This window comes from Haliotis rufescens, unplaced genomic scaffold (genome assembly GCF_023055435.1).
Source record: "Haliotis rufescens isolate VD_foot unplaced genomic scaffold, xgHalRufe1.0.p SCAF_8, whole genome shotgun sequence".
Classification (NCBI taxonomy): domain Eukaryota; kingdom Metazoa; phylum Mollusca; class Gastropoda; order Lepetellida; family Haliotidae; genus Haliotis; species Haliotis rufescens.
Window position 1 is genome coordinate 52,640,348 of NW_025964372.1, and position 18,901 is coordinate 52,659,248.

Consider the following 18,901-nt stretch of genomic DNA (forward strand, 5'->3'; position numbering starts at 1 on the left):
CCAGTGTGTGTGATTGTAGAGGTTGTGTCAGTGTGTGTGATTGTAGTGGTGGTGTCAGTGTGTGTGATTGTAGTGGTTGTGTCAGTGTGTGTGATTGTAGTGGTTGTGTCAGTGTGTGTGATTGTAGTGGTTGTGCCATTGTGTGTGATTGTAGTGGTTGTGTCAGTGTGTGTGATTGTAGTGGTTGTGTCAGTGTGTGTGATTGTAGAGGTTGTGTCAGTGTCTGTGATTGTAGTGGTTGTGTCAGTGTGTGTGATTGTAGTGGTTGTGTCAGTGTGTGTGATTGTAGTGGTTGTGCCAGTGTGTGTGATTGTAGAGGTTGAAGTGATTAGGAATTTGCTTCAGATAATACTTATAGGCGGCATGGAGAAGACGTCCACTTTCAATCTGGAAGTAGGTCAAACTCTGTGAGACGGAGTTAATGATTTTTGTACGGAAGTGTGTATTGATGATTCATGCAACCTACTCAAATGGAAGTTCATTTTTTCTGGAAAAACTATCAAAATATAAACTAATTCAATACAACGGATAAATAATGTTTGCCATGAGGCAGGTATGTATATAGTATCACGTCCCACAGGGTGTGGTTCCGACAGGGTGTGGTTCTGACAGGGTGTGGTTCTGACAGGGTGTGGTTCCGACAGGGTGTGGGTCCGGCAGGGTGTGGGTCCGGCAGGGTGTGGTTCCGACAGTGTGTGGTTCCAACAGTGTGTGGTTCCGACAGGCTGTGGTTCCGGCAGGGTGTGGGTCCGACAGGCCGTGGTTCCGACAGGCCCTGGTTCTGGCAGGGTGTGGATCCGGCAGGGTGTGGGTCCGGCAGGGTGTGGGTCCAGCAGGGTGTGGGTCCGGCAGGGTGTGGGTCCGACAGGCCGTGTTTCCGACAGGTCGTGCGTGGGTTCGGCAGGGTGTTGGTCTGAAAGGGCGTGCATCTGGCAGGATGTGGTTTCAGCAGGGTTTGGGTCCGTCAGGGTGTGGGTAAGGCAGGATATGGGTCCATCTGGGTGTGGTTTAAGCAGGGTATGGGTCCGGCAGGGTGTGGGTCTGGCAGGGCGTGGATCCGGGAGGGTAGTACAGATGACTACTGGCCCCCTCTCCTCCAAGCTATGTAACACACTGTCTGCAATTGATACATTTCCTGAAATACGCTGACACTGTCACATGTCCTTGGTGTTTCCCCGTTATGGGGTTTGTTTCATCAAAATGAGATGTTTATCATTTGTGTAAAGATTGTAAAAATTACATGGCATCAGAAAAATAGACCTGCTCAAAAGGCATATCTTCAGAATCAGTTGAAACTTGGTGAAACTGTATGTATACTGTTGTGCATTGCATGGCTGTTATACAAAATTATTTTCATTCAAAGATATTATTGAAATTTGATACTTGTTACATATTAGTCAATACTTTTTTTCTCAAAACTGGCTGAAAATATCTTAATGTCAACACAATATGTGAATATTGCTCACTCACTCACCAAGTCATCAACCCACCCTCTTACCCACCTGCTCGCTCGCTCACTCACTCACTCACTCACTCACTCACTCACTCACTCACTCACTCACTCACTCACTCACTCACTCGTTCACTCACTCACTCACTCACTCGTTCACTCACTCACTGCATGCACTCACTCACTCACTCAATCACTCACTTTCACTCACTCACTCTCACTCACTCACTCACTCACTCACTCACTGACTCACTCACTCACTCACTCACTCACTCAAACTCACTCACTCACTCACTCACTCACTGCATGCACTCACTCACTCACTCACTCACTCACTCACTCACTCACTCACTCACTCACTGCAACCAATCATCATCTCTCGTCTCTGTCTCTTGAGAGATTCCACCTCCAGTAAATGGACGTGAATCCTGCTGAAGAAATACAAGCAAAAAGTGATTTGTCAGAAGATCTGCATCTAATAGACTTGCAAGATCTCAATAAATCCTGATTATTCAAATTTCATTCACTTTCCGCGACATCAAACAAATCCAAACACTTCACTTCCATCTGATCGTCATTTCTTCACTTAATATTGGGCTAGAGTTGCAACAGTTAATGAAACACGGTACCACTAATTGTTTCTAACGAGAGTTTAAGATGTGTGAAATGTTGTATTGATTGGGATAGGAGAGGGCAGTGTTGACGCTTCAGACGCGACTTGTGACCTGACGCTTGCCTTCATCTGCCACCAGAGGGCGCCACGAGTTGACAGTGAGACTGTAGGAGTCTTGTTGCAAGTCGGACTTCAGTTGAATAATTAACCTACTATACAGATATGAGGGAAAACGACAAACTTGAAAGTGCTCTAATGCTTGTCAAAATGTTTCTTGGAGCAAAGAGACCATTTTGTTGAACTATATAAAGATGAGAAGCAGCGGTACTGGCACTGGGTGGGTTTTGTCATTCATAGACTGCTCAAGGCATAGTTCACATGACATTTGGATAATTCGCGATGGTAGAAAAACATCATTAGAAGATGTGTTGTGTTTTGCTTGAAAGTAACGTGACACTCGCTGGAGAATGCAGCTGATTACACCACAGCATCACAAGGCGAGGGTCTTTCACCAGCGTGTCAGAGTAGATGTTTTAGTGGCACCGTCTTTAAACTGGAAAAAACACCATCCATCCCCTGTATGAGCCTTGTGACGAATGGTCGTGTTTCCTTAAAAGATGGCTTTCACCTTGAAAGTACAAGGTCATGTTAGTGAAGACAGTGTAAGTGTATGAAAGGGCACCTGCCTCAGACAGCACAGATAATGCTGTGTTTGTAAGGGTTGGCCTTTAGCTAATGTCTTGTTCTGTAGGGTGTTGTTATTGGGGGTGTGTGGGGGGGGGGGGGGGGGGGTGTGGGTGTGGGGGCGGGGGGGGGGGGGTGTGGGTGTGGGGGCGGGGGGGGGTGTGAGCATGAGTCTAAGGTGCTGTAATTTGATATGCCGAGTTGTGTCCCTTAGGCCCGATAATGTTCTATGGATCCACGTTTCCCACTTAGACTTAGATCTGGATCACTTGAGGCTTTCCTCCCACATCAGGCTGACAGGCTGTGGTATAACTGAAATACTGTTCAAAGCGAAGTTAAACCATACTAACTCTCTTAATCACCCTCTTTGTCTTGCATTCAGTTTATATCAGATGTTAAAATTTGGGAAATTTTGTAATAATCTGTCTCATTGGTCTTTATGTCAGTTTGCATCTCAGAAACAAGTAGAGCTAGTGTGGCCCTTTGTGGCAGGGTGGCCTTCTGTAAACAGGTGGCCTTCTGTAACGGAGCTGCCTTCTGTAACTAAGTGGCCTTCTGTAACGGAGCTGCCTTCTGTAACGGAGTGGCCTTCTGTAACGGAGCTGCCTTCTGTAACTAAGTGGCCTTCTATAACGGAGCTGCCTTCTGTAACTAAGTGGCCTTCTGTAAACAGGTGGCTTTCTGTAACGGAGCTGCCTTCTGTAACTAAGTGGCCTTCTGTAACTAAGTGGCCTTCTGTAACAAAGTCGCATTCTGTAACAAAGTCGCATTCTGTAACCGAGCTGCCTTCTGTACCGAGTGGCATTCTGTTAACAGGTGGCTTTCTGTAACGGAGCTGCCTTCTGTAACTAAGTGGCCTTCTGTAACAAAGTCGCATTCTGTAACCGAGCTGCCTTCTGTACCGAGTGGCATTCTGTTAACAGGTGGCTTTCTGTAACAGAGCTGCCTTCTGTAACAAAGTCGCATTCTGTAACCGAGCTGCCTTCTGTACCGAGTGGCATTCTGTTAACAGGTGGCTATCGTGCCTTCTGTAACAGGATGATAACGTTGTTGTGTGAATTAGGCCAAGAAAATGTTCCAGTACTTGATGGTGGTTGCAAGATGTCCTGAGCACTTGATGGTGGTTGCAAGATGTCCTCAGTACTTGATGGTGGTTGCAAGATGTCCTCAGTACTTGATGGTGGTTGCAAGATGTCCTAAGCACTTGATGCTTTTTGCAAGACGTCCTCAGTACTTGATGGTGGTTGTAAGATGTCCTCAGTACTTGATGATGGTTGCAAGATGTCCTCAGTACTTGATGATGGTTGCAAGATGTTCTTAGTACTTGATGGTGGTTGCAAGATGTCCTCAGTACTTGATGGTGGTTGCAAGATGTCCTCAGTACTTGATGGTGGTTGCAAGACGTCCTCAGTACTTGATGGTGGTTGCAAGATGTTCTCAGTACTTGATGGTGGTTGTAAGATGTCCTCAGTACTTGATGGTGGTTGTAAGATGTCCTCAGTACTTGATGGTGGTTGCAAGACGTCCTCAGTACTTGATGGTGGTTGCAAGACGTCCTCAGTACTTGATGGTGGTTGCAAGACGTCCTCAGTACTTGATGGTGGTTGTAAGATGTCCTCAGTACTTGATGGTGGTTGCAAGATGTCCTCAGTACTTGATGGTGGTTGCAAGATGTTCTCAGTACTTGATGGTGGTTGCAAGACGTCCTCAGTACTTGATGGTGGTTGTAAGATGTCCTCAGTACTTGATGGTGGTTGTAAGATGTCCTCAGTACTTGATGGTGGTTGTAAGATGTCCTCAGTACTTGATGGTGGTTGCAAGATGTCCTCAGTACTTGATGGTGGTTGCAAGATGTCCTCAGTACTTGATGGTGGTTGTAAGATGTTCTCAGTACTTGATGGTGGTTGTAAGATGTCCTCAGTACTTGATGGTGGTTGCAAGATGTTCTGAGCACGATGCTTTTTGCAAGACGTCCTCAGTACTTGATGATGGTTGCAAGACGTCCTCAGTACTTGATGGTGGTTGCAAGACGTCCTCAGTACTTGATGGTGGTTGCAAGATGTTCTCAGTACTTGATGGTGGTTGCAAGATGTCCTCAGTACTTGATGGTGGTTGCAAGATGTTCTCAGTACTTGATGGTGGTTGTAAGATGTCCTCAGTACTTGATGGTGGTTGCAAGATGTCCTCAGTACTTGATGGTGGTTGCAAGATGTCCTCAGTACTTGATGATGGGTGCAAGACATCGTCAGCAATTGATGCTTGACTCACTCACTCACCCGTCTATTCTTTGTAGCACTCTCTTATACACTTGTAATGATCATCATCTTTTCTGATTGGTTTCAGAATCTTCTACGTATCCCATGATTCCCAGGACTTGAAGATCTGGAGCTACATTGCCCGTGATGGACCAAGCAACGTCTTCAAGTGCAACGTCTTCAAAGCCTACAAGAAGGTAAGCCCACTTTCTATATTATCAAATATTCACTCATTTAATCAGATATCAACATTTGCTATGAGAACATATCCACATCAATCAATTTCTGAAAACAAATACTCAATAAATAATCGATTATGTTCGGCCCAAGGAACATGTGTATATTTTAAGTGACATTTTGAAAAGATGTTTGTACCCTGGGGATGCCAGCAATGTTTCAACTGTTTGACAAGACATTTTGTCAGCCGTGTTATGGAGCACCATGGCAGTGAATATTCATATTCCTTGCGTGGTTTTACTTGAGACCAGGTCTTGAACATGGTCATGGTCATCAATTATAACAGTCGGCCAGTGTCCAAGAATAGGAATCTATCTAAAATCCTGTCCTCAATACAAGCAGTGAATTTCCTCAATACAAACAGTTTATTTCCTCAATACAAGCAGTGAATTTCCTCAATACAAGTAGTGAATTTCCTCAATACAAGACGTGAATTTCCTCAATACAAGCAGTGAATTTCCTCAATACAAGCAGTGAATTTCCTCAATACAAGACGTGAATTTCCTCAATACAAGCAGTGAATTTCCTCAATACAAACTGTGAATTTCCTCAATACAAGCAGTGAATTTCCTCAATACAAGCAGTTAATTTCCTCAATACAAGACGTGAATTTCCTCAATACAAGCAGTGAATTTTCTCAATACAAGCAGTGAATTTCCTCAATACAAACAGTTAATTTCCTCAATACAAGCAGTGAATTTCCTCAATACAAACTGTGAATTTCCTCAATACAGGTAGTGAATTTCCTCAATACAAGCAGTGAATTTCCTCAATACAGGCAGTGAATTTCCTCAATACAAACAGTTAATTTCCTCAATACAAGCAGTGAATTTCCTCAATACAAGCAGTTAATTTCCTTAATACAAGCAGTGAATTTCCTCAATACAAACTGTGAATTTCCTCAATACAGGTAGTGAATTTCCTCAATACAAGCAGTGAATTTCCTCAATACAAGCAGTGAATTTCCTCAATACAGGCCTCAGCTGATACAACCATAAACAAATCCGGTTTTAACTCTGTTCAAAATATTGCATCCATACACATACAAAATGAGATGCTAGTAATTTGCACTTGCGAGCCCTGTGAGACTGCTTGAGGAATATCCTTGGAGTCCTGGATAGATAGACCTAGGTAGCTCCATGCATTGCCTCATGACATCCAATATGTGATGATTGTGTCCACTGCAGCTGCTCCCAACATAGCAGGTTAGTTACAGACCAGCATGTGCTGATCCTTGCTGGCTCCCATCGGCTCCAGCTGACACTTGTAGTGGTCAGATGGTCAGACATCTCTGGTGGTCAAGTGCCCGGGGTCATACATGCTGGTTGTTACACAAGATGTTTCAGAAACAGACACAGCCTCATGCTTCGTGATGTGCGTGATGAAGCATCTCTGAGGGACGTAGGCTATTGGACTTTATCCTACTCTCCTCACAACACACACTCAATTTATTTTATGTACAATATTCCTAACCACATTCTTCACTCCAAGTGATAAATTGGTCAGGAAAAATAAATCTACGAAGGATATGCCCCCTGTCTGTTTAGAAAACAAAGGTGAACATGTCAGTATTTGTTACAGCCATGGCTGGATGCGTGATCCATTATTTATCTGAACCCCATATTCAGCCACAAGTCTGCAGCAAATGTCAGTAAACAAATTGGGAAAATCTCCTACAAAAATGTTCAGCAAATTTAATGGCTTTGTAGAGCTGATTTGTATTTGTCTGACAAGAGGAGAAGTTGCGATAAATGCTTTTTGCTAGTTTTAAGTTATTGTATAGAATGCAGTGTTAAAACACCTCCAAGTTTCAGAATAAGATTGTATAAGAAATCCTAATTTGCCTGCCCAGTGCACTTACTTTGGAAGCCCAGAGGAAACATGACCATATGCCAGCATGTATTCTGAAACATATATCAAACCATTATGTGGTGATATATGTCGTATCACACACTTATGACTACAATATTATACATTAACCCCCCGGGAACAACTAATTGATGAATTATGGTATTTGTCGATCAGAATCTCAATGTCTGCCAAAAGTACTCTCCCCAGGGAGCTGAGAATGTCTGTTCATATGAATCTATTCATTATGAGTAGCAACTGGCAGGTGTAATGAGCTATAAGCTGGCTCTAAAAGGATTGTCGTGTTCCTACTGACAGATCACAGTTGCAGGAAAGTTACAGTTGAAGATGAATTTATCCTGGCTCTTACTTCACCTAATGTGGGGCTTTGGATCATAATGTCTGTCCTTATGTCTGTCATTACATCATGCGAACTGTCAGAGGAAACCTTCCTCCATGTTTTAAGGACATTCATATGACAAATAATCCATTGTGTAATTTCCCCCGTTGACAAGGTATCAATAAAATAGGGCTTTCCTCTTTTCTCGTGGCTAATGCGCTGCTTTCCTGGCGGACTGCCTCTGTCTCAGGGTGATGAGGCCGCGCCATGTTTGCATGCTTCATACTTGACATAAACAGACAAAACCATTTCCATAATCATAAGTCAGTCTCTGCTGACTCCTTTGGAAGATTCTGACTGTGTTTATAAATACAATAGTAGTTTTGTAGGGGAGTAGCTTAGTGGTTAAAGCAATATTCACTTGTCAGTCCTGGGTTCTATTCCCAGCATGGATACAATGATGTCCCCCATATTAAACATTGTCTTTGTAAAATTTTCTCACTCACAGTTGGAATGAAAAATATATTTAAATTTTCTAAAACTAAACTAATTTGTCAAACTAGGCAACCCATATTGGTTGTTATGCTACCTTCCTGTCAGCTTAAACATCAATAGTAATCAATACCCATGTCCTGGTGTCCAATATAATAGAATAATAGGTATATTTGTCTTTCAAGAAGACTTCGTAATGCCCCCCACAATAACACATGTAGCCATGCTGTTTGACCTCATCACTATCTGTGTCTTCAGTGTAGGTGATACGTGACTATATACGGTGTATGTCACAGGGTAGATGTTGTAGTGGAGCAGTAACCAGTGATGCTTGCTTCAATGTAGGTGATACATGACTATATACAGTGTATGTCACAGGGTAGATGTTGTAGTGGAGCAGTAACCAGAGACATCCTTGCTTCAGTGTAGGTGATACATGACTATATACAGTGTATGTCACAGGGTAGATGTTGTAGTGGAGCAGTAACCAGAGAGATCCTTGCTTCAGTGTAGGTGATACATGACTATATACAGTGTATGTCACAGGGTAGATGTTGTAGTGGAGCAGTAACCAGAGACATCCTTGCTTCAGTGTAGGTGATACATGACTATATACAGTGTATGTCACAGGGTAGATGTTGTAGTGGAGCAGTAACCAGAGACATCCTTGCTTCAATGTAGGTGATACATGACTATATACAGTGTATGTCACAGGGTAGATGTTGTAGTGGAGCAGTAACCAGAGACATCCTTGCTTCAGTGTAGGTGATACATGACTATATACAGTGTATGTCACAGGGTAGATGTTGTAGTGGAGCAGTAACCAGAGATATCCTTGCTTCAGTGTAGGTGATACATGACTATATACAGTGTATGTCACAGGGTAGATGTTGTAGTGGAGCAGTAACAATGTGATACTTGCTTCAGTGTAGGTGATACATGACTATATACAGTGTATGTCACAGGGTAGATGTTGTAGTGGAGCAGTAACCAGAGACATCCTTGCTTCAATGTAGGTGATACATGACTATATACAGTGTATGTCACAGGGTAGATGTTGTAGTGGAGCAGTAACCAGAGACATCCTTGCTTCAGTGTAGGTGATACATGACTATATACAGTGTATGTCACAGGGTAGATGTTGTAGTGGACCACTAACCAGAGAGATCCTTGCTTCAATGTAGGTGATACATGACTATATACAGTGTATGTCACAGGGTAGATGTTGTAGTGGAGCAGTAACCAGAGACATCCTTGCTTCAGTGTAGGTGATACATGACTATATACAGTGTATGTCACAGGGTAGATGTTGTAGTGGAGCAGTAACCAGAGACATCCTTGCTTCAATGTAGGTGATACATGACTATATACAGTGTATGTCACAGGGTAGATGTTGTAGTGGAGCAGTAACCAGAGAGATCCTTGCTTCAGTGTAGGTGATACATGACTATATACAGTGTATGTCACAGGGTAGATGTTGTAGTGGAGCAGTGACCAGAGACATCCTTGCTTCAGTGTAGGTGATACATGACTATATACAGTGTATGTCACAGGGTAGATGTTGTAGTGGAGCAGTAACCAGAGAGATCCTTGCTTCAGTGTAGGTGATACATGACTATATACAGTGTATGTCACAGGGTAGATGTTGTAGTGGAGCAGTAACCAGAGAGATCCTTGCTTCAGTGTAGGTGATACATGACTATATACAGTGTATGTCACAGGGTAGATGTTGTAGTGGAGCAGTAACCAGAGACATCCTTGCTTCAATGTAGGTGATACATGACTATATACAGTGTATGTCACAGGGTAGATGTTGTAGTGGAGCAGTAACCAGAGAGATCCTTGCTTCAGTGTAGGTGATACATGACTATATACAGTGTATGTCACAGGGTAGATGTTGTAGTGGAGCAGTAACCAGAGAGATCCTTGCTTCAGTGTAGGTGATACATGACTATATACAGTGTATGTCACAGGGTAGATGTTGTAGTGGAGCAGTAACCAGAGACATCCTTGCTTCAGTGTAGGTGATACATGACTATATACAGTGTATGTCACAGGGTAGATGTTGTAGTGGAGCAGTAACCAGAGAGATCCTTGCTTCAGTGTAGGTGATACATGACTATATACAGTGTATGTCACAGGGTAGATGTTGTAGTGGAGCAGTAACCAGAGACATCCTTGCTTCAGTGTAGGTGATACATGACTATATACAGTGTATGTCACAGGGTAGATGTTGTAGTGGAGCAGTAACCAGAGACATCCTTGCTTCAGTGTAGGTGATACATGACTATATACAGTGTATGTCACAGGGTAGATGTTGTAGTGGACCACTAACCAGAGAGATCCTTGCTTCAATGTAGGTGATACATGACTATATACAGTGTATGTCACAGGGTAGATGTTGTAGTGGAGCAGTAACCAGAGACATCCTTGCTTCAGTGTAGGTGATACATGACTATATACAGTGTATGTCACAGGGTAGATGTTGTAGTGGAGCAGTAACCAGAGACATCCTTGCTTCAATGTAGGTGATACATGACTATATACAGTGTATGTCACAGGGTAGATGTTGTAGTGGAGCAGTAACCAGAGAGATCCTTGCTTCAGTGTAGGTGATACATGACTATATACAGTGTATGTCACAGGGTAGATGTTGTAGTGGAGCAGTGACCAGAGACATCCTTGCTTCAGTGTAGGTGATACATGACTATATACAGTGTATGTCACAGGGTAGATGTTGTAGTGGAGCAGTAACAATGTGATACTTGCTTCAGTGTAGGTGATACATGACTATATACAGTGTATGTCACAGGGTAGAGGTTGTAGTGGAGCAGTAACCAGAGTGATCCTTGCTTCAGTGTAGGTGATACATGACTATATACAGTGTATGTCACAGGGTAGATGTTGTAGTGGAGCAGTAACCAGAGACATCCTTGCTTCAGTGTAGTGTAGGTGATACATGACTATATACAGTGTATGTCACAGGGTAGAGGTTGTAGTGGAGCAGTAACCAGAGACATCCTTGCTTCAATGTAGGTGATACGTGACTATATACAGTGTATGTCACAGGGTAGATGTTGTAGTGGAGCAGTAACCAGAGACATCCTTGCTTCAGTGTAGGTGATACATGACTATATACAGTGTATGTCACAGGGTAGATGTTGTAGTGGAGCAGTAACCAGAGTGATGCTTGCTTCAATGTAGGTGATACATGACTATATACAGTGTATGTCACAGGGTAGATATTGTAGTGGAGCAGTAACCAGAGAGATCCTTGCTTCAGTGTAGGTGATACGTGACTATATACAGTGTATGTCACAGGGTAGATGTTGTAGTGGAGCAGTAACCAGAGTGATGCTTGCTTCAATGTAGGTGATACATGACTATATACAGTGTATGTCACAGGGTAGATAGTGTAGTGGACCACTAACCAGAGAGATCCTTGCTTCAGTGTAGGTGATACATGACTATATACAGTGTATGTCACAGGGTAGATAGTGTAGTGGACCACTAACCAGAGACATCCTTGCTTCAGTGTAGGTGATACATGACTATATACGGTGTATGTCACAGGGTAGATGTTGTAGTGGAGCAGTAACCAGAGACATCCTTGCTTCAATGTAGGTGATACATGACTATATACAGTGTATGTCACAGGGTAGATGTTGTAGTGGAGCAGTAACCAGAGACATCCTTGCTTCAGTGTAGGTGATACATGACTATATACAGTGTATGTCACAGGGTAGATGTTGTAGTGGAGCAGTAACCAGAGAGATCCTTGCTTCAATGTAGGTGATACATGACTATATACAGTGTATGTCACAGGGTAGATGTTGTAGTGGAGCAGTAACCAGAGACATCCTTGCTTCAGTGTAGGTGATACATGACTATATACAGTGTATGTCACAGGGTAGATGTTGTAGTGGAGCAGTAACCAGAGAGATCCTTGCTTCAGTGTAGGTGATACATGACTATATACAGTGTATGTCACAGGGTAGATGTTGTAGTGGACCACTAACCAGAGAGATCCTTGCTTCAGTGTAGGTGATACATGACTATATACAGTGTATGTCACAGGGTAGATGTTGTAGTGGACCACTAACCAGAGAGATCCTTGCTTCAGTGTAGGTGATACATGACTATATACAGTGTATGTCACAGGGTAGATGTTGTAGTGGACCACTAACCAGAGAGATCCTTGCTTCAATGTAGGTGATACATGACTATATACAGTGTATGTCACAGGGTAGATGTTGTAGTGGACCACTAACCAGAGAGATCCTTGCTTCAGTGTAGGTGATACATGACTATATACAGTGTAAGTCACAGGGTAGATGTTGTAGTGGAGCAGTAACAATGTGATCCTTGCTTCAGTGTAGGTGATACATGACTATATACAGTGTATGTCACAGGGTAGATGTTGTAGTGGAGCAGTAACCAGAGACATCCTTGCTTCAATGTAGGTGATACATGACTATATACAGTGTATGTCACAGGGTAGATGTTGTAGTGGAGCAGTAACCAGAGACATCCTTGCTTCAGTGTAGGTGATACATGACTATATACAGTGTATGTCACAGGGTAGATGTTGTAGGTAGCAGGGCGTGGAGTCATCCTACAGATGATGACATCCTTATCATGTCAGCTTGCTGATGGGGTTAACCTCTTTGGTCATGTGGACAAGGCGTCTGACCTCGGATCAGAAGGTCCGTGGTTCGAATCCCATCACGGGACTTGGAAATTTTATGGCCGCTACATAGTGGAGCAGTAACCAGAGAGATCCTTGCTTCAATGTAGGTAATATAGAGTATATATCCCATCACCTTGCCAGACAGAGTTACTCCGGTCCCCTTACTTTTCTGCAAGCATACACCTTGTCTAATAAAGACATGTAAACATTTGTTAATTTGTATCACACAGTGTAAGTGTGTAATTAATTCTAACAAGAATATTGAATATGGTCCACTAATGTGTGATTATGCAAAACTTAATGAAAGACAACTGTGCTTACGAAACTGACTCTAAAAACTTCATACCAAAGATATTGAAAGATATTGAGCTGCAAAAGTTAATATTTATTTCTATTTCAGTCTTCCCAGGTTAGATTGTGAGTAACATATCAGTACACCATGAAATGTAACATTAGAACGAATATAAACAAAGAAGAGCTTGTTAAACAAAAGTAAAAACTGTTTATTTTTCTGATTGTGGCTATATGCTCCAGTCAACTTAAAACTAAAAAAACTGTTAGGCTATGTTATTGAGTCACGAATCCTGGATGTGTTTTGTTACCATGTTGAGGACATGTAGTTCTGTCCCAGCTAAAATCCCACCAGAATGTAACTAAAATCCCACAAATGAGTATCTTGCTTTATTCTTCCTCAATGATAGCGTTTACTGATACAGTTTGGCTGATCATCGGTTGTCAAGGGTTCTGCCCCCCCCCCCCCCTCCCCCCCCCGCTACAGCAAGTGTGACAGTTATCTTTCAAAACACATTTCCCAGGGGATGAAAGCAAATAAAGTCAGTCAATCTTTTTCTCTAATTCTGGTTTGAAGTCTGTCATGATGAACTCATTGTTTAATGAGACATAGAGAGTGATTTGAACACCAGCAGTTATCTCCCTTGTAGCGTGCTCTCATGGACAAAGAGGAGGAAAAAACGTGTCACATCTTTGAAGTGTTGTAAGTGCAATGGCTCTGTGTGACCTTGCTGTGACCTTCAAGACATGACTTTAGTGATGCTTGTTTAGCATCGGTAGTCTTACAAACTGATAATAATATTTTACCCGCATAAACTCAACATGCGATTATCTTCTCTGATAATGATTACTCAACATCCGGGTGTTTGTCTTTGTGTCAAGTGATAATCCTGTTAAGATAAAGATGATGTCAGTGCTGTATGATGATGGCTGGGGACTATTCTTTGCACTGAAAGATTTTTTCATCTGGAAATTGTCTTCATCAGAACGACATAGGGGCACAGGTGGTCCAGTCTTTTTCGGCACTTCAATTTGTTGTGCAGAGTTACGTCCCTTGTTCAGCAGTTCACCCCTATTATGTTTCTAGGTCTGTCAGCACCATAGCCGTTCTCGTGGTAAACGTCTGAGACCTGCATCCCACATCAGGCTGATGCATTGAGATGTAGCTGTATGGCAGTGTCAAATGCAACTCACTCACTCACTCATCCAGAACAAAATAATCCATAAACCTCTGATAATAATTAACAACAAAAACACTTCTCCTAATCACATTGTCTCCCTTTGTTAATGTTTGTAAGTATGATAATTATGGAATGGAGATTTTCCAAGCAAGTTAAGTTAATTATTAGTGGGATATAAATAATAAATAAATAAGACTAATTGTGATTAGTTTTATTATGTCACGTACCTTGATGGTAATTGTATTTGCCATCTTTATGTATTTGTTAACATGTACTTTGAAATGGAGTAAAATTTATCCCAAAAATTTATTCATGTCATGTTTTACATGAGACAGGATAATAACAGTATTCCGATGTGACAAGTTTCGAAATTCAGAGTGTATCAAATCCTACCTAACATCACGTTTGAGCCAATCAGATTGCCGCACACGTCCTGCACACACAGTTAAACAAAGTAACTTTCTCGTACAGACCCTGAAAAAATAATGACTCTCAAATAAGTCCGCAATTCTTTGGCAAGTCTAGATTCGTTCACTTCTGAATTGAACAGATTTTCTGAGCTCCTTTCTATTATATATACTGATGGAAACGAATAAGGGGCATTCGAAATAGCATGTTTACAAATTCAACACATTTGTAGCCTGCACACATTTGGTAGACAGGGCTGGGAACCATGATATCATATCATTTTACTGTGTCTGTCACTACATGTTCCCTTTTTCAGTTCCATATTGGTATATTAAAAGACAACTGAAAAAATAAGATTTAAAAATTCCCTTTAGAGACGAAATATTACTCTTTCATGAACACACATTCAGATTTACAGGAAGAAGTTTGGTTCTGTAGCCCCAAAAATGGTAGAAACTTAAAAACAGGGAAGACATATTTGATGATATGGAAGTTACAAACATGTGAGTGATGTTTTATACGATAAAACTGTCTCCCTGGGAGGGTAGCATTGTCATGGACAGCCCGATCAGGTACCTCCTCCTACCTCTACCGGCACTCTGCTACCGTCGCCGACAACCGTAATTGGCTATCTGGCTCCCATCAGTCCGGCGCCTGCGGGCACTGTCGCCATGCTCGGTGTGATACCCTTAATCTAAAGTAATTAAAACATGGCATAATTAACTAATGAAGATGAATGGGTGTGTTCCTGGAGCTGGTGTGAGACACAGATTGTCCCGGGGGCGAGGACGGCCGTGTTTGCACCGGTCACGTTGTACTTCAGTAATGACAAGATCGGTGAAATATATAGGGAGGGAACAGTTCTCCCAGGGGTGAGGGCGGTCTCCAACCATCTTGTACATCAGACAGTGACAAGATTAGGGACAGTAGAACTTGTTACGGGGGAGGGAGGCAGCTTGCAGCACAGTTTGTGACAAGAGTGGGGGCAGAGTAACTTGTTAAAGGTAAATTGTTCTCTCATTGGTGGCTGAACAAATTTTGTCATGTAATCAAGGATCTGAAGACATCCAGCCAAATGTCATTTCATACCGAACGTGTTGTTTTGAAGTTGAAATTTTTAAAAGTTTGTAACTATTTTCTACTAATTTCTAAAGCAATTTCATCAGAACCTCTTCTTTCTAATCTGTTAAATATTAGCTTCTGTACAGAAGTGTTCCTGCGTGCATACCTCTCATCGTCAGCCGCAGAGCCGAGTCTCCTGCCTTCCACTTGCGATCCAGCTTTGAAGTATTTGCTATGCAATGAGCTCTATTCTTGTAATCCCTTGTGCTTTTATCAGAATAAATAGGGAAAATCCCTTTAATACATCGATAAACTGGATTGAGTGACGCTGGGGGTCATCTCCGCGCGTCTCGACAGTGCCACCGTCCTGCTACACGTTGACGCTCTCGGCAACCACCACATACAAATCCCCCAATCAGTCTTAGCCTCATAATACCCATCATGCATCATTGACAGGGTTTGCCACAAATCTTTGCATTATCTGAGCAATTTCTACCCAAAAAGTCAAAGTAATTAAAGTTTCAGAAGCACTTCTTCAGCTCTTTCTCTCCCCGATCTCAATTTGAATTTCAAAGATGGCTGGCTGGCTTTTATCGTTATTCATGACATTCCATCAATACACGGCAACCGGGAGAAAGAGACCTGCCTCCCCATGTCATCACAGAGCCCTGTCATTGCCAGAAGCAGGGAAACTACAATGATTTCAATTTCAATTTAATAGATATTGTCATTTTTGGGTAAAATTGTATTTTTTACCTTTCTAGGATTGTTTACTAATTAAATCAATTCATAGATTCTGACTTTTTGTCTTCTTATTTGAGAATGCTTTGAATAAGTGATTGCCCAGATTGAGTTTGTGAAAACCTGGAGAAACTAAGATGTAAATATTGGAAGTGCTTCAAGTCTGGTCTCACTGTTGATCATGTTCCCAAGGCAAGAGTCCACAAGCCTATATCAAGTCTGGTCTAACTGTGCCACAAGTTGATGGTCTTCCCAAGGCAAGAGTCCACGAGCCTATATCAAGTCTGGTCTAACTGTGCCACAAGTTGATGGTCTTCCCAAGGCAAGAGTCCACGAGCCTATATCAAGTCTGGTTTATCTTTGCCACAAGTTGATGGTCTTCCCGAGGCAAGAGTCCACGAGCCTATATCAAGTCTGGTCTAACTGTGCCACAAGTTGATGGTCTTCCCAAGGCAAGAGTCCACGAGCCTATATCAAGTCTGGTCTAACTGTGCCACAAGTTGATGGTCTTCCCAAGGCAAGAGTCCACGAGCCTATATCAAGTCTGGTTTATCTTTGCCACAAGTTGATGGTCTTCCCAAGGCAAGAGTCTACAAGCCTATATCAAGTCTGGTCTAACTGTGCCACAAGTTGATGGTCTTCCCAAGGCAAGAGTCCACGAGCCTATATCAAGTCTGGTCTCACTGTGCCACAAGTTGATGGTTTTCCCGAGGCAAGTGTCCACGAGCCTATGTCAAGTCTGGTCTAACTGTGCCACAAGTTGATGGTCTTCCCGAGGCAAGAGTCCACGAGCTTATGTCAAATCTGGTTTATCTTTGCCACAAGTTGATGGTCTTCCCAAGGCAAGAGTCCACGAGAGTAAATCAAGTCTGATTTACCTGTGCCACAAGTTGATCGTCTTCCCAAGGCAAGAGTCCACGAGAGTAAATCAAGTCTGATTTACCTGTGCCACAAGTTGATGGTCTTCCCGAGGCAAGAGTCCACGAGCCTATATCGAGTCTGGTCTAACTGTGCCACAAGTTGATGGTCTTCCCAAGGCAAGAGTCCACGAGCCTATATCAAGTCTGGTCTCACTGTGCCACAAGTTGATGGTTTTCCCGAGGCAAGTGTCCACGAGCCTATATCAAGTCTGGTCTAACTGTGCCACAAGTTGATGGTCTTCCCGAGGCAAGAGTCCACAAGCCTATATCAAGTCTGGTCTAACTGTGCCACAAGTTGATGGTCTTCCCAAGGCAAGAGTCCACAAGCCTATATCAAGTCTGGTCTAACTGTGCCACAAGTTGATGGTCTTCCCAAGGCAAGAGTCCACGAGCCTATATCAAGTCTGGTCTCACTGTGCCACAAGTTGATGGTTTTCCCGAGGCAAGTGTCCACGAGCCTATGTCAAGTCTGGTCTAACTGTGCCACAAGTTGATGGTCTTCCCGAGGCAAGAGTCCACGAGCTTATGTCAAGTCTGGTTTATCTTTGCCACAAGTTGATGGTCTTCCCAAGGCAAGAGTCCACGAGAGTAAATCAAGTCTGATTTACCTGTGCCACAAGTTGATCGTCTTCCCAAGGCAAGAGTCCACGAGAGTAAATCAAGTCTGATTTACCTGTGCCACAAGTTGATGGTCTTCCCGAGGCAAGAGTCCACGAGCCTATATCGAGTCTGGTCTAACTGTGCCACAAGTTGATGGTCTTCCCAAGGCAAGAGTCCACAAGCCTATATCAAGTCTGGTCTAACTGTGCCACAAGTTGATGGTCTTCCCGAGGCAAGAGTCCACAAGCCTATATCAAGTCTGGTTTATCTTTGCCACAAGTTGATGGTCTTCCCAAGGCAAGAGTCCACGAGAGTAAATCAAGTCTGATTTACCTGTGCCACAAGTTGATGGTCTTCCCGAGGCAAGAGTCCACAAGCCTATATCAAGTCTGGTCTAACTGTGCCACAATTTGATGGTCTTCCCGAGGCAAGAGTCCACAAGCCTATATCAAGTCTGGTTTATCTTTGCCACAAGTTGATGGTCTTCCCAAGGCAAGAGTCCACAAGCCTATATCAAGTCTGGTTTATCTTTGCCACAAGTTGATCGTCTTCCCAAGGCAAGAGTCCACAAGCCTATATCAAGTCTGGTTTATCTTTGCCACAAGTTGATCGTCTTCCCAAGGCAAGAGTCCACGAGAGTAAATCAAGTCTGATTTACCTGTGCCACAAGTTGATGGTCTTCCCAAGGCAAGAGTCCACTAGGGTAAATCAAGTCTGGCTTTCACCCTTCATTGTGTCCCTTGTGAGTAAGATGTGATATCAAACAGATTGCTGTTCTATTTTCCAATGACTTCGCAAAGATGTAGACTCTATTACCTTGTTTGATCAGAATACGAAAAAGATTTCTTTGCTGACAGACAATGCAATGACAGATTACCACGGTAAAGATATTTAATACTGCCGTAGTTTGCTATTTCAATAAAATAGGGTATATGGACAAACACAGTGTCAAGAAGTCTGGTGCAAGGTGATAGTTAGAGGCCTGTTGGGATCATTAGTGTGCCCAAAGTGGTTGTGGGGTAGGTTTGTGGTTAAAGCGTTTTCTGGTCCCACTGGTCTGGGTTCAATTCCCAATGGGTACAATGTGAA

General features: G+C 42.8%; 1 protein-coding gene across 2 annotated transcripts in view; it reads left to right on the forward strand.

Annotated features, from left to right (window-relative positions):
• LOC124145607 (carboxyl-terminal PDZ ligand of neuronal nitric oxide synthase protein-like) overlaps window positions 1-18,901 on the forward strand; it is a 220,329-nt gene that overhangs the window by 154,109 nt on the left and 47,319 nt on the right. For both annotated transcript variants that reach the window (XM_048389687.1, XM_048389688.1), the window contains exon 5: window positions 5,091-5,199. In XM_048389687.1, coding sequence (XP_048245644.1) covers window positions 5,091-5,199 — 109 coding nt within the window. The remainder of the gene's footprint in view (window positions 1-5,090; window positions 5,200-18,901) is intronic.